The sequence below is a fragment of the Aulonocara sp. 'chitande type north' Nkhata Bay genome, linkage group LG20, assembly GCF_057382095.1.
Source record: "Aulonocara sp. 'chitande type north' Nkhata Bay isolate Kocher_YH1m ecotype deep benthic linkage group LG20, A_spYH_male_GT1.1, whole genome shotgun sequence".
NCBI classification, from domain to species: domain Eukaryota; kingdom Metazoa; phylum Chordata; class Actinopteri; order Cichliformes; family Cichlidae; genus Aulonocara; species Aulonocara sp. 'chitande type north' Nkhata Bay.
In genome coordinates, this window is record NC_141363.1 from 24,230,346 (window position 1) to 24,243,714 (window position 13,369).

The 13,369-nt window shown below is 41.6% G+C and overlaps 1 protein-coding gene across 3 annotated transcripts in view; it reads left to right on the top strand.

The window, feature by feature from the left end:
- The window catches only part of plxna2 (plexin A2), a 166,775-nt gene that overhangs the window by 98,849 nt on the left and 54,557 nt on the right, over positions 1–13,369 (top strand). For all 3 annotated transcript variants that reach the window (XM_086278460.1, XM_086278458.1, XM_086278459.1), the window contains 3 exons: positions 7,410–7,533; positions 10,081–10,234; positions 12,308–12,404. In XM_086278460.1, the coding sequence (XP_086134586.1) occupies positions 7,410–7,533; positions 10,081–10,234; positions 12,308–12,404 (375 nt within the window). The remainder of the gene's footprint in view (positions 1–7,409; positions 7,534–10,080; positions 10,235–12,307; positions 12,405–13,369) is intronic.

The window sequence follows — 13,369 nt, forward strand, 5'->3', positions numbered from 1 at the left end:
GTTGGGAGAAAAGGTCAGCACCCTGATTTGCGTAAGATCAGCCATCTGTCCTCTCAATACAGCGAACAGTTTTGCCACCTGTCTCTGATCCTAATCCCCCTTTTTCTAGCCTGACCCTGCAAAGAGTATCGCAGGACCCCTGTCAGCTTTAGCTATGCTGCTGCAGAGAGGAAAAAAGTTACTTGGAGAATGGTTAGCTTTTCTCTCTGTTGCATTTTCAGGCCTCCATATGGTTCTGCCTACAAATGTATTGAAAGAGCTACGATTTCTGCAACAGTTCTAACGTGAAATATCGGTTTTGGTGCTTATATCCAGCTTCTGCATGATAAACACAGCATAAATACCTGGTGAAAAAAAAGACAGATGGTTACAAAAAAGATTCTACAAAGTTTACAATTTGTCCACCTTTTGGCAAAGGTGGCACAAAAAGAAGATGCAACAAACACTGAAGCAAGTATTTTTTGAATATGTCTTGACATAGCATTGCCTTATTCAGCCTGTTCTTTCATGCACAAAGCCGACGTGCCACCACTCACAATTACACACCTCTGTCAACACAGCAGCTCATATATATACGTCATCAGACAGGGAAACCTCAGAAAAAGCAGAAAAATGTCATCTCGTGTTGTTAGCTGCAATGAATTATGAGTGTTGCTTGAGTGCTTAGGAGATGATGTAATCTTGTCCACTTCGACTACTTCATCAAAACACCCACTTATTAACTGAAAGCCAAGAAATTTGTACAGGATTTTAAATGAAACATACATAATTGCACAGCATAAAAAGGATAACAATTATCTATAAACCAGTTTGTGGCTTTAGTGTAGTTAGCGTGGTGACATGAATGCACAATATAACTGACAATTAAAGAAGATATTTGTCAAATACCACTAAGGAAAAGCAGCTGCACCCTTCTGGTGAAGCACCCCCCTCATCCCAGACACCCAGAAATTAAATTTCTTGCCAGCCTTCTTTCTTTCCTCAGCTGTGATTCCTCTTCCATCATCCCCCGTTTCCCTCAATTTTTCCAATTCTCTGTCATCCATGTCTAAGCCATTGTTGATTTTGTGAAATTATCTTTCCCTCTTTCCATGTTTGCATCTTCCCCACTACCCAAATAGCAAAGCTAGTCTCTAAACTATTCAACTCTACTGATCTCCTCAGCCCAGTGTGGCTCACTGCTGTCTCCTATTTAGACACTCTCCCCTCTGGAATCAGCCACACACACACACTCCAGAGATGGTTGGCTTGCCACATATAAACACCCCTTGCTTTGATCACCCTCCTCCTTCCTTCTACAGCTGTCATCCACGATATCCATCCTCTTTTCTTCTCCAACTCCTGCCCCGCAACCCACTACTATTTCCTTTATGTTTGCATGTGCATGCTCATTGAAGTGCGGCATTCTAAGGTGGCTAATTAGGAACACGGAGAGACATTAGTTTGGCTAGCAATGATGAGGAGGAGAGAATGTTGCAGAGGGAGAGGGAGGCACTGAGATGACCAGAAGTGGCATTTCTGTCTTCCCTGTCTTTCTACTCTTTCTTCTACCTCTGATCCAATGTGGTGTGAGACTCTAAAGTCCTTTAATTACCAGCAGCTGCTAGGCATTCACTGAATGCACGAAGACCAAAAAGGGAAAAAAAGAGTGAGGATAAGAATGAGCAGGGAAGAATGAAAGAGGGAGAGAGTGTTTGATGCTCTCGTACACTCATCGGCCGACAAAACGGAGCAGCATTTTGATTGCTGCTCAAAGGGAGCTCATCATCTCGAGCGCTCTTCAGTCGCTGTCCTGTGAATGGGTAGTTCAGCCTTCGTCTGACCACAATCCAAAAACATGGCGTTATGGTGATGCTCCCCTCCCGCCCCCCTTCCCTCTCCCTCCCTTAGCCTGCATCTCGCTGCTGTTAGATTAGCTCTCTAATCATGCCCAAAAGAGGCTTTTCCATCTCAAAATGTCCCATATCACTCAGTCTCTTTCCATCCTCTCAACTCACTCCAACATTCCGGGAGAGGCTGAATGGTTTTGTTGAGATTTGTCAGGATTAGTAACAAGTTTGAGTTATGTCCAAAAGGGTACCAGGTTCAAGGTTAAATTTTTTACCATTATAGTATTAAATAATGTTTGCAGTATTACTAATGTTGTAATCAGTGACTGGTTGCGGTAATGTATTATAAGCATAAGGAATTCCGTTCTCTGTGTCAAAATGAGTGTTTGTTGTGAGGGTGACAGCTTAAAGAGTAGAAGTATAGTAGACTCCAGCAGAGAATGAGTCAGCATTTTATTCTGAGTAGAATAATATGTCACTACTACACGGCATTAGTGTCTGACTGTATGTGGCTAATCCACCCAAATCTGTTTCAGTAAACCACAAAACAGTTTGGGTCAGGTACCTGCCTGTCTACCTGTCTAGCAGTGGATCTATTGGGTCCTGTGGCTCAGGGAATGAGACCTCTCTGGACTGGGCTTGTTCCTTTGCATCCTGTTGTTGCTCATTTGAATCGTGACCTCGGACGTTTGGTTGGCGGTCATGCTCGGGAATCAAATTTGACTTTTTAAGCTGTTTTTATGATGTAGTAGTCCATATAATCTTCCTTGGGAATATTATTGCCTTTGGGGGGTTGTGAATGGCCTGCAACAGTAGGTAACACCCATGCAAATATCAATACCAAAGGCTTTCCAGCTGGGCGGTACAGTGTAACAAGAGGATTAGTATTATTTACTTTTCTGTCATTGGTTTTAAAGTTGTGGGTGTTCAGCATATATTGAAGCAGGAAACATCAACCTAGAAAATAGTCATATTTGGCGTTGCATGCATGTTTGCTAAAACACACACACAGACACACACACAAAACCCCACAAACTTATTTCTTAAATTATTGTTCCCTAGTTTATGTGGCATGTTTATTACTTCGCTGCAAATTGTGTCACCCAACGACCATAAAATTTCCTCTAATTTCACAGTGGCAACACCAATTAGACTAGCAATGAAAATGGCTGCCTCAGTCCATTGTGAATGTCAGATTGTGTGTCTAATGGCCAACTCATCAGCCAAAGCCTCAGTTAGCAGTCAGGGGGAAGCTGCATCCATCTTCCCAATTGTGCCTAATGAGATATCGATCACAAACATGCAGATCTATCGATATTTCCATAGATTCCTAGCAACTAGAGCTAATACAGGTTGGCAACATGCAGAAATACTGCACCAGTGTGTACAGTATATGTAGGCAGGCAACATATTATACAGTTAATGATCCTAACAACCTACTGTGTATCTCTTGCTTGCTCATTGATTTTCTTTTTGAGATGCTTCCGTCTCTGCAATGCTTCCACTGACTTTTTCCCTTTTTCTCTTTTGCTCTCTGCTCAGCCCACACAAGAAAAGCTATAGCTTGAGCTGAGCACTGAGGAATGGTCTCTTTATAAATTCTCTGGGTTTGCATAAACCTTGACATGTTTGTTCATCTGACCATGGGTGCTCTACTGTTCTTGTTTTGTATAAACACACTGAATTTACACCACAGTAGTTTCAAGATCTTCAAGATACACTGAATGAGATGTGGTCTTGATGTGTTCTGGGTCCTTTGGGCAGTGCCCTGCTGTGACATTATCAGTCACCACTGGAGACAGGCTAAGAGCTACAGTGGTTGGTTTGACCCCTGACATGAACTCTGGGTTTCAAAGTACATGTCAGCCAAAGCCCTGAGGAGTTTACTATTTCCCTTTTCACTTCCTTTAGTACTTCTTGAAGTTTAAATGTATTCCTATACTTTAAAAATGGACCAGTAAGAAACAAATGGACTGGATAAGTTCAAGTGAGGATAAAACACTGAAGAAGGGGTGTGCAGCTATGTGTGTGTCACACAGAGAGCAACCCAGCACAGTACAGCACAGCCTGACATATCCCTGCTCACCTATTGAGTCTGCTTTTCATATTAAGAAGCCAAAGACCCAGTGCAGTCAGCCTTTATGCACATTTACATTAACAAGTTTATTTGATGAAGCACACAGTCCCCAGTCTAGGTTCCCATTCAAAGCAAATCCTGCCAGCAATTCTCTAACATTATGGGTTGCCTCTTAAAACTAGTAAAGCTTTGTTAAGCTCATCAAATATTCAATATACATCCAGTTAAGTCTCTCTGTACATCCTTTATAGCTTCCCGCTGTACTCCTTTCCCCAATCCCCCTGCCCTGCCACCAAAGCATGCCTGTTGTGCTTTTAAGGAAGGACGGCAATCTTTCCCGGTGGCCTGGCTCTCCTCCTCTCTGCTGTCAAGACCATAGTGTGTGTGCATACGTGTGTTTATGTTATTATTCGATGCTGTCTATTAAATGTGTGAAAGATTAAGTGCAAGGCACTGTATGCTATTATGCACATGTAATTTCCAGAGGGTTTGAGTATACATGATTTGTATGTGGCCATGCCCTCGTATGTGTCTGTTTTAGTTTGTATGCAGGGATGATGCTCTCTACCAGTCGTGCGTCTGTGTGTCTGTCAAGACAAGGTGGAGAAGAGATGACGGTGTAATTTCCTCTCCAAGGCAACAGAATAAGATGCAGACATTGGTGGAATGGACCCCAATTTCTGGCGTCTGCTATCCTAACCCCTACCAACTATAGAAATTGCTTCCTCGGCCAACACTACACCTTACACTGTACATTAGATATAAGTTTCTAAAAGTGAATTAGATTGCATATACTATGTCAGATTTACACCCTGAACAACGGTGTAGCCCGAACACACTGCTACAGTAGTAAACAATATTCTCCACTCAATTTTAGGGTGCATTTTAGCAACTCACCTCCCATGGTTGCACAAAATGGGACTGCCACTCACAACTTCTTTTGTATTCTGCAGAAGACTTGTTGATACCAGAGAGAGCTAATGATGGTGCATGCAGCTACTTCAGCACCCTGGACAGGGCTTAAGGAGCCTAACCAAAATCTGACGCCGCTAGCTCTGGCTGGAATAAAATAGTTTTCAGTTGCTTATTACAGGAAATTGAAAAAGATAAACATATTTGTCCATCTTTGCATATGGAAGATGTGCATTAGAGAACACTTGTTGTATGAAGTGATGGGACACTAAGCATGAGTGAAACTACTGACTGACAGGAGAAAAAGGGAGATCTACAAGGCAGGAGGTCAGAAGGGGGAATATGAGGAAGGCAGGATTGTAGTCAACACTCAGTGGCATGCACTTCAGCTAATGAGAGAGGCAAGGGGTCAGCTTCTAACTACACAGAGATAATGGCCATCTCCTGAAACCATGGCAACAGCTGCCATCCTGCACGCCTTCCACCCCCGCTGCCTCACCCCCTTGCTGCGCTCTCATCTTACTTCACCCCACTGAAATTAATTTTATTTTAAAAAAAAAAGAGAGAGAGAGAGAGATTCACATTGAGGAAAATCAATGCAGAGCTTTTTGTCAGTTAATGACTGCCCAGGTTTTTGCATCTGTACCCATACAGCTTGGAGACATGCATAAAACATCGTGCCGCAGCCCACACCTGAAAGCACATTAAGTATCATTTTCTCCTGCCATTGTGAATGTAAAAGAATCACCAAATTGCAGGCAGAGTAATACCTTGCCTAAGAAAGGTGTACTAATTTCAACTTGTATTAGAATAAGACAAAAAGGAGTGTCTTGGGCCGATAATAGCGAGAGAGACGGAGGGGAAGAGAAAGACCGAGGCAAATGAACCAGCGGTGCGGTCAAATGTGTAAAATGAAAAGGTAAAGTAAGAAAAAAACCATCAATATTAAAAAGTATAGTTACCAAAGTAGTGAAGGGGAAAAGCAGGTGATCATCATCAAAAAGTGCTGCAGTGACCCTCCTTTCCCAGTGGGAGATTTCTCACTACTATAATAATTCCACACTTTTCTGCTCTCTAAATTCCCTAGGGAGTGCTTGGAATATTAGTGTGTGTGTGTGTCTTGGTGTGCCTAGTAGTGTGGACTTCTGACAACATAATTGCACACAGAGGCTGTGGATGAAGATGTAGCTTGGAGTCAGTATATGTGAGAGTATGTGGTTAAGAAGCATGATACGGCGCAGAGCACACGGTGCGGAGCACACAGTGCAACACACAACACACACACGCACAGAGCAACCAGGAGAGAATAGCAGAGTTTGTAGTGGCACATCAGCACCATGGACAGCAGCTGACCCTTTAGAGTCCAATTAGAGCTACTGTGACCAGTCAGCCAGTTAGCCAGACACTATAACTGGGTTGGATAAGGATAGAGAGGCTTTGGTGTAATGGGATGGAGAGACCGCACAGTTTTAATAAGTGGTGGGAGGTGGCACAGTTTTAATGAGAGATGTGGCAGTGTCTTGTGATACTTGATACGCAGTCTGACCATTAAGATCTCTTATGAGAGAACGCCTTGTAATTTGTACTAGTTACATCTACAGAGTTATGCTGAGATTGAAGGAAGCAATCTAGCTGTGTTGTGCATCCACTTCTGTGCCACCACTTGTCGCTGCAGTTTATTGGGAATGCATAGCCAGTCACCTACATGTTTATAATAGAGATCAGCTGTTATTAATGATGTGAGTTTCATAAGATATCTTTGAGAATGAGCTATTTTGTAACTGGTTTTTTTAACCAATCCAATAAGACAGCAAAAATGTTTAAAATAATTTTTCAGCCTGCCATCTGTTTAGCGGAACAAGAGAGAAACACAGTCTGTTAACAGCAACATAACTTGTAGCCAGAATGTAGAGCATGTCACATTTACAGCCTTGATCATCACAAAATAAACAAATCTGGATGACTAACACAGAAAAGCACAAAACAAGGAAAAGTGAGCAAAGAAGCCCCAAGGGTTTGGTGTGATTTTTATTTTTTTTTGTAGGTTATTACTGATCTGTTCAGATGTCCTAAAACAAGCATGGGAAACATCGAAAGGTGGATGATTATGGACTCGTAAGTGCCCATATAGTGGCTGGTGACAAAAGTTGGCTATTAATGTGTTGAGACAGTGACAGTGTTACATCTCCCTACAGCACTGCTGCGGGATATTTGTTTTATTTCTGTTACAGCATTGTTTAATATTCCTTTCCCTACACAGTCTTCACCATCTTTGACAATCCTCATGCTTCCTTTCTTCCGTCTGTTTTTGGAAGGAGTTTAAAATTGTCACAATTTCTCATTTGCCCTCCAGTCATAATTGTTACATTATAATTGTAAGTTTCATTTTCACATATTTTCATTGCACATCCCTTTGGCGGCACTTTTTTTTTTCTTGTAACTTTTTATTCATGGAATAAGTTGTTTTTCCTCTATTTCCTATCATATCCGACGCGCATATTTTTTTCAGTGCTGTATAATATCACTGATGGCATTGAAAAGCAAATATCAGTAACTTCTTTCTATCTCGGTCCTTTCTCCTCTCTGTTCAGATGCTCTCAAAGGAATCGATGTGAACGTGCAGATGAGCCGTACCGTTTTGCTGCTTCGCTCAATCAGTGTGTGAAGGCAACCGTGTATCCAGACAGCATTGCAGTCTCAGAACCTAGCGTACATGTAAGTCTGCACACAAACAAACAAGCACTCGCTCACACATATGCATAATCCTACACACAGTATACAACATACCTGCAATATCAACCACTGCTTGCAAAGTCAAAAATGAAAAATTAGCTGCTATCTATGTATTTCCAACCCACGCAACAAAAGCAGAAGTTTTTAAACGATCCCACATAGCTGTTCATCTAGTCTTGAGTTTGGTTGATGCATAAACATTAGATGGGAAGGTTCATAAGGGCTTTACGTGGGCGTTTCAGCATACATATGCTCACTTTTTACAGAGCAGTCAATATGTGTGCCAAGACATGTTTGTGTGGGTGGGTGTGTAGGCGTTAAAGTTGTCCGAGTGCAGTTGAGTACAGTACAGTATTTCTACACGGATTCAGTAAAAGCACGCAAAGATCAACAGTGAAAGGATCTGCCTGTCCAGATTCTGGAGATTGTTGTACATCTATGCACAATCCACACTATTAATGGGTCATTTTATGCACATCCTGTTCAGAAAAATGTCTTTGGTTTGAAATGGTATGAGATGTAAGACACTGACTTATAGATGTATTAGGATACATGAAATACTTTTGTGCTGTTCAGAACAATTTAAGTGGACTGAAATGTGACTCTTTAAGCTGAGAGTAGCTGCATTACAGATTTTTAAATGATTTCTTGGGATTTTATTGCAAGTAAAAAACCAAGAACCAAGAAGATCTCTTTAGCACTCCTCTCCAGACATCTTTATAGATTAATTGACAACACATTTTCTTCCATGTATTTTGGTGAGCTGACCTTTTAATTTATGTGGTTAAACATAAAAAAAATAAAAATCTTGTTAACATGCAGTTGGCTCTTGCACTGACTCACCCTGCACCATATTATATCTCACCCTCAAGCCAATGCTCAGCATACCTGGCCCCCGTTGTCCACTTTGCAAACAGCAGTTTATTACATTTTAACAGTTTCACCAACCCCCCCCCCCCCCCCCGTTTTGCTGTCATATCAGAAACGGGGTCATCTGACCAACCACAAAACACTCAAATTCACACAGTTCACAAATTCCACAGGGGTAGACTGCTATCACCATGACAACGCAGCTTCTTGAAGTGGGCACCAGGACAGATGGAAAAGGCAGTGAAAACAATGAAATTACCTTTGCTGAAATCTGCAACCAATTATGGTGACTGCCAAGCAGCAAAAACCCCCACCACCATCGTGGTGAAAGGAAGCCAGCAAACGAAAAGAGCAAAATCTTAACTCTCAGAAACAAGCTTATTTTGTGCAATAGCTTACTGTGTCTGTGTTTTTGTGTGTGAGACAATTTCTGCATAAGCAATTTTTGAGTGTTTATCTGTATATGTGTGTCTGAGGATGATGAGAGCTAATTATTGTAGAGAGGTTACTCAGGGAATTCTGCATTGAACAAAAGACATTGATTGCTGTGATTGCTGTAATCAAGGATCTCTCTGACACCTCAGAGTGAAGCAACACAAACATGGTGAAAGTAAAACAGGGAAAGACAAGAGGTCCTCAGCAGAAAAAAAATAAAAGAAATCATCCATCCTCTTGATGGGTAACAGAACAAGCCAGCTAACGAGGGAGGCAGTGTAGTCAGCCACTGAGACAGTCAGCATCTCTTAAAAGACCTACAGTTAAGCTGCTCAGCTGCCTTGCCTGTCCCAGTAGCCCTGCGGTGTTTAGTGAGAGGCAGATAAAACAAAGAAACTTCAAACGGTATGGCCCAAAAATAACAGCTAATGGAACAAGGCTGTGAAATGCCATGGTGATAATTATCCAGACTGCCTCTCTTGGCTAGAGAGCCAGATCACATACCCTGCACAGAATACATTTATTTATAGGAACAGCAGCTGAATGCTCCAGCCACAGTGTCACTGCTCTCCAGAGAATGACTTCAATCGCCTTTATGTGCATCGGCACTTGTGTAGTGCATCTCATATGTGAGTGTCTCTGTGTGTATTTTTTCCTGTATCTGTCTCACCTTCTAAATACTAAAGAAAGGTAAAAGAAAAAGTAGAATTTGCCATGTGATATTTTTTCCCCATTTTTTCCTCCATGTAGCTTCTACTGCTTCTGAGTGGGTCATGATATTTACCTCTGGAATGATGCCTTCTAGAAACAAATAAGATTAGCTTCTAAATAAACCTTTTTTCCCTTATTATGCTGTTTTTAAGATGCAGAAACAGTTCTTGGCAAAGTGGACGGACAGCTTTGCCAACAGCAGTGTTTTCTTTTCTCATCCTGACTAGAGCTGCTGAATTTAAGCCACTGTCTCCTTTTATAATTTCATCTCAGATTTTCATGTCTTGTTTATCAAAGATGCAACTGTTAATGTTGGTTATGTGTTTTCCCCTATCTGATGTATCACGCATTAGTCTTCTAAATCAGCTCCAGGTATGGGGAAGTTTTAGGAAATTTTTACCAATTTTTTATCTGTTTTCATTAGTGTTAGTGTCCATTTTGATCCATTCTCAAAAAAATGTGTACAACAAACTTCATTACTAAGAACATTGTCATGTCTCACACCATCTGCAGCTGCTAGTGAAGGTGAGCGACGTACCAGACCTTTCTGCCGGCATCACCTGCTCGTTTGGCAACTTGACAGAAGTAGAGGGCCAGGTCAATGGCAACCAGATACTCTGCAAATCTCCTGCTGCTAAAGATGTCCCCCTCATCCCCACTGACCAAGGTAGATACAGAAAACAGACACACATATATTACCATGTATGCAATGCCAGCTGATGAATGGCTTAGTTGTGAAAATGCTTATTTTCCTGTGCAGTCAACAATACGCTCATCAAAACACAGCCTTTGCTGGATTCTGATATGTCCCTCCCTCTCATTTACAAATCTCTGGGCTAACTGTTCAGCTGCACGTGTACAAACTCTGAAACATATTTAGTGATCCAGCACTCCCAGTTTATTCAGGGGCTGTCTAAATAACAAGCACCCACAGGATTCAGGTTGTTTTGCTGTGAACTGTGCTAACACATGACCCCGGCTACTTTAAATCTGCTTGAGGATCCAAATTAGATCCCCTGGCCTGTGGTCCAGCTACGTTGCACTTAATGTCTGGCCTTAGATTTGCCTAATAGGGGATGGACTAACACTAGTCCATGGTCTAACCGTAGACCATTCCCTATGGTCTACTCTTCAGTCAGGGATCAATTAGAGGGAGTAAGTTGATTTGATGGATTCCAGTCTTTGCATAGCCAAGGCATAGACAGTGTGTTTGCTCTTTACCTCCACTGGTACCTGATGAATTTGAAAGTTTGAAATTGGCTAATTTTATTGAATTCCACAAAACAAGCATGTCACATGACACCTTCTTTGGAATAAACAAGGAAGACTGCTTTTAGATCTTGTGTAAAGGTATGCCAATAACCTCTCTTATATGATTGTTGGAAATCTCATGAACTTCTATTGTAAATACAGGGCACAAATATATCACTCTGGCTCAGGCATTCATTTATTTGCAAATGCGTATATCATTGTGAATATTAACATCTGTTGTTTGACAATAAATGCCTCTTGTTTGCAAGGAAAGATGGCTGCAGGATAACAAAACTAAACTGCCTGAATAATATATAATATGCAGTGTATGGAAGTCCATGTGTGTTTTGGGGGGTTGGTAATCCTCTTTCCTGTGAGTAAATGACAGACCTGTTTGCTCAGAACTCCCATGGGGACAAGTGCATCAGGCACTAATATGAATGTTCTCCCCCAGGTAAATGTCAGCCAATCCCCCCTGTAAGACCTTCCTCCATCCATCAAGCTATCCATCCAGCTGTTTATACCTTTGTTTTTACTTCACATGCTTTCCCCTGAGGCCACCTCCTCCTGACCTCCGTCACCTGTCCCCCTAGCAAGTCTTCTGTCTGTTGCACATCAACACTGATTGTGCCGTGGTGACTTGATCTGAGGAGAACAGAGGAAAGAAAGGAGAAAGGAAGAGGGGGAGGGGAGATCAAGACTTGGAAGGTGGAGACTGATGAAAAATACAGGAGAGAGGCCAAATTAAAATACAATTATGTGAAGGGGCAGGAGAAGAGGTCAGGATAAACTGTGAAGACACTGAACTCGTTAAAGAAAATAGCTGGCACCCTTGTCCACTAAATAAAATGGTCTTAGATGAAGTTTTGTGCAGATATGACCTCTATATGACTTTATCAGATCCTGTGAGACAAATATGTACTAGTAGAAGTCTGTTATGTGCCTGCTATAGAGACTTGTGTGAAACAAATCCTGATTCCCAACAGGTGCTGTGGAGAGAACAGAGCACTAAGGGTCAGTCAGCCCTCCTACTCACTGAATGTCATCTGAAATTCAGGCTGCTCGACACATACAAACAGACACTTGCACATATTTATGGAGCTGGTGTTCTGACAGAGAGAGATAATGTGGCTTTTTTTTTTTTCACAAAACACAGTCAGAGCTCTGTTCAGCAAAGTGAAGGTAAATAAATTTGGATCTGATTAAATGGTTCTGTATGAGATTGAAATTCAGGTATTTAATTTTCACAGGCTCAATGCAAGCAGTATTCCTTCATGTTACATATTTAAATATATGCAATACTACACAAGAAATACCTTTCTAAGTGATGTGTGTATGTGTGCTAACAACCTTCGTTTCAAAAATATTAATAAGCCTAAAACTAAAATCAGTCTGCTGTTCACAACTACGCAAACAGTGCGAACATATTCACTGCTCTGTAACAGTAAAAGATTAAATAAAGGTTGATGTCGTGTCTCCTCTCTTTCAGATTGGTCAGGCGTTGAACTGAGGTTGAATTCTAAGGAGACCGGTCAGATGCTTATCAGCACAGAGGTCAAATTTTACAACTGCAGTGTCCACCAACTGTGAGTATCGCTCTCTGAGTCCATTCATTTTCTTTTTTTGACAAGAACAATGCCCAGAGCTGCTGCCCGAAACCACCGAATCAGTGCTGTGGGACTTTAATCACTATTTGTCTTTAACGTTAGCCTGCCCCAGTCCCCTAAAAATATCCCCTGTAAAAATTAATGTAATCTGATCGCTTGCTGTTCCCCGCGGTCCACACAGGAAGAATCTGTGTTGTGTTGTTAATGAAGCATTCTTTTCAAACATGCTCAACTACAAAACACTCTGCTTTCTGCCTAACAGGCCTTCTGTGGGGATTTCATGCCCATTTTCATGCCATGTCTGTCCCTGATTGAGTGATGTTGAATTGAATCCCTGGATTGGAGATCTTAGTGTCTGCGGTACCTTTGCAATTGCTTGCTTCATTCCAGTGTGGCAGATTCTGTTTGTGTGAGATTCAAAGGCCTCATTGACTTGGGAGTATCACTGAATTGAGAGTAGTTGAGAAAGGGTATCACAGGGGTTCAGGAATCCTACCATGTCAAATTATCCTTTGACTCTCCCCTTGACATTAAAACAAAATGTTTTAGCCATTGTCTCCTTTGCTAGATAAAAGCAGGCAGTGTTACTCTGCATCTCTCTCTTCGTGTTTTGTCTCCTTTCTCTTCATATTGCTATTTGAGAACCTTGCCTGAGTAGCACAGAATGCAATTACCAACTCTCACATCAGCTCAGTTAATCACTGATGACAAACAGAGTGCACACAGCCACACACGCGAAGAAATATGCATACATTTGAAAAGGGCATACACCATCCTTTCAGTAATGCCACCTCCTGTTACTTCCCTCTTATTGCACATATCGTTCCCTGTATATTCCTGATAGTGAATCAGCCCGATTCATTCAAATTAGGCTTCTTGACAGAGATCACTCTGATGATTTTTGCCTCAGTGATAATATTTCACAATGAGCATATGTGCAAAAA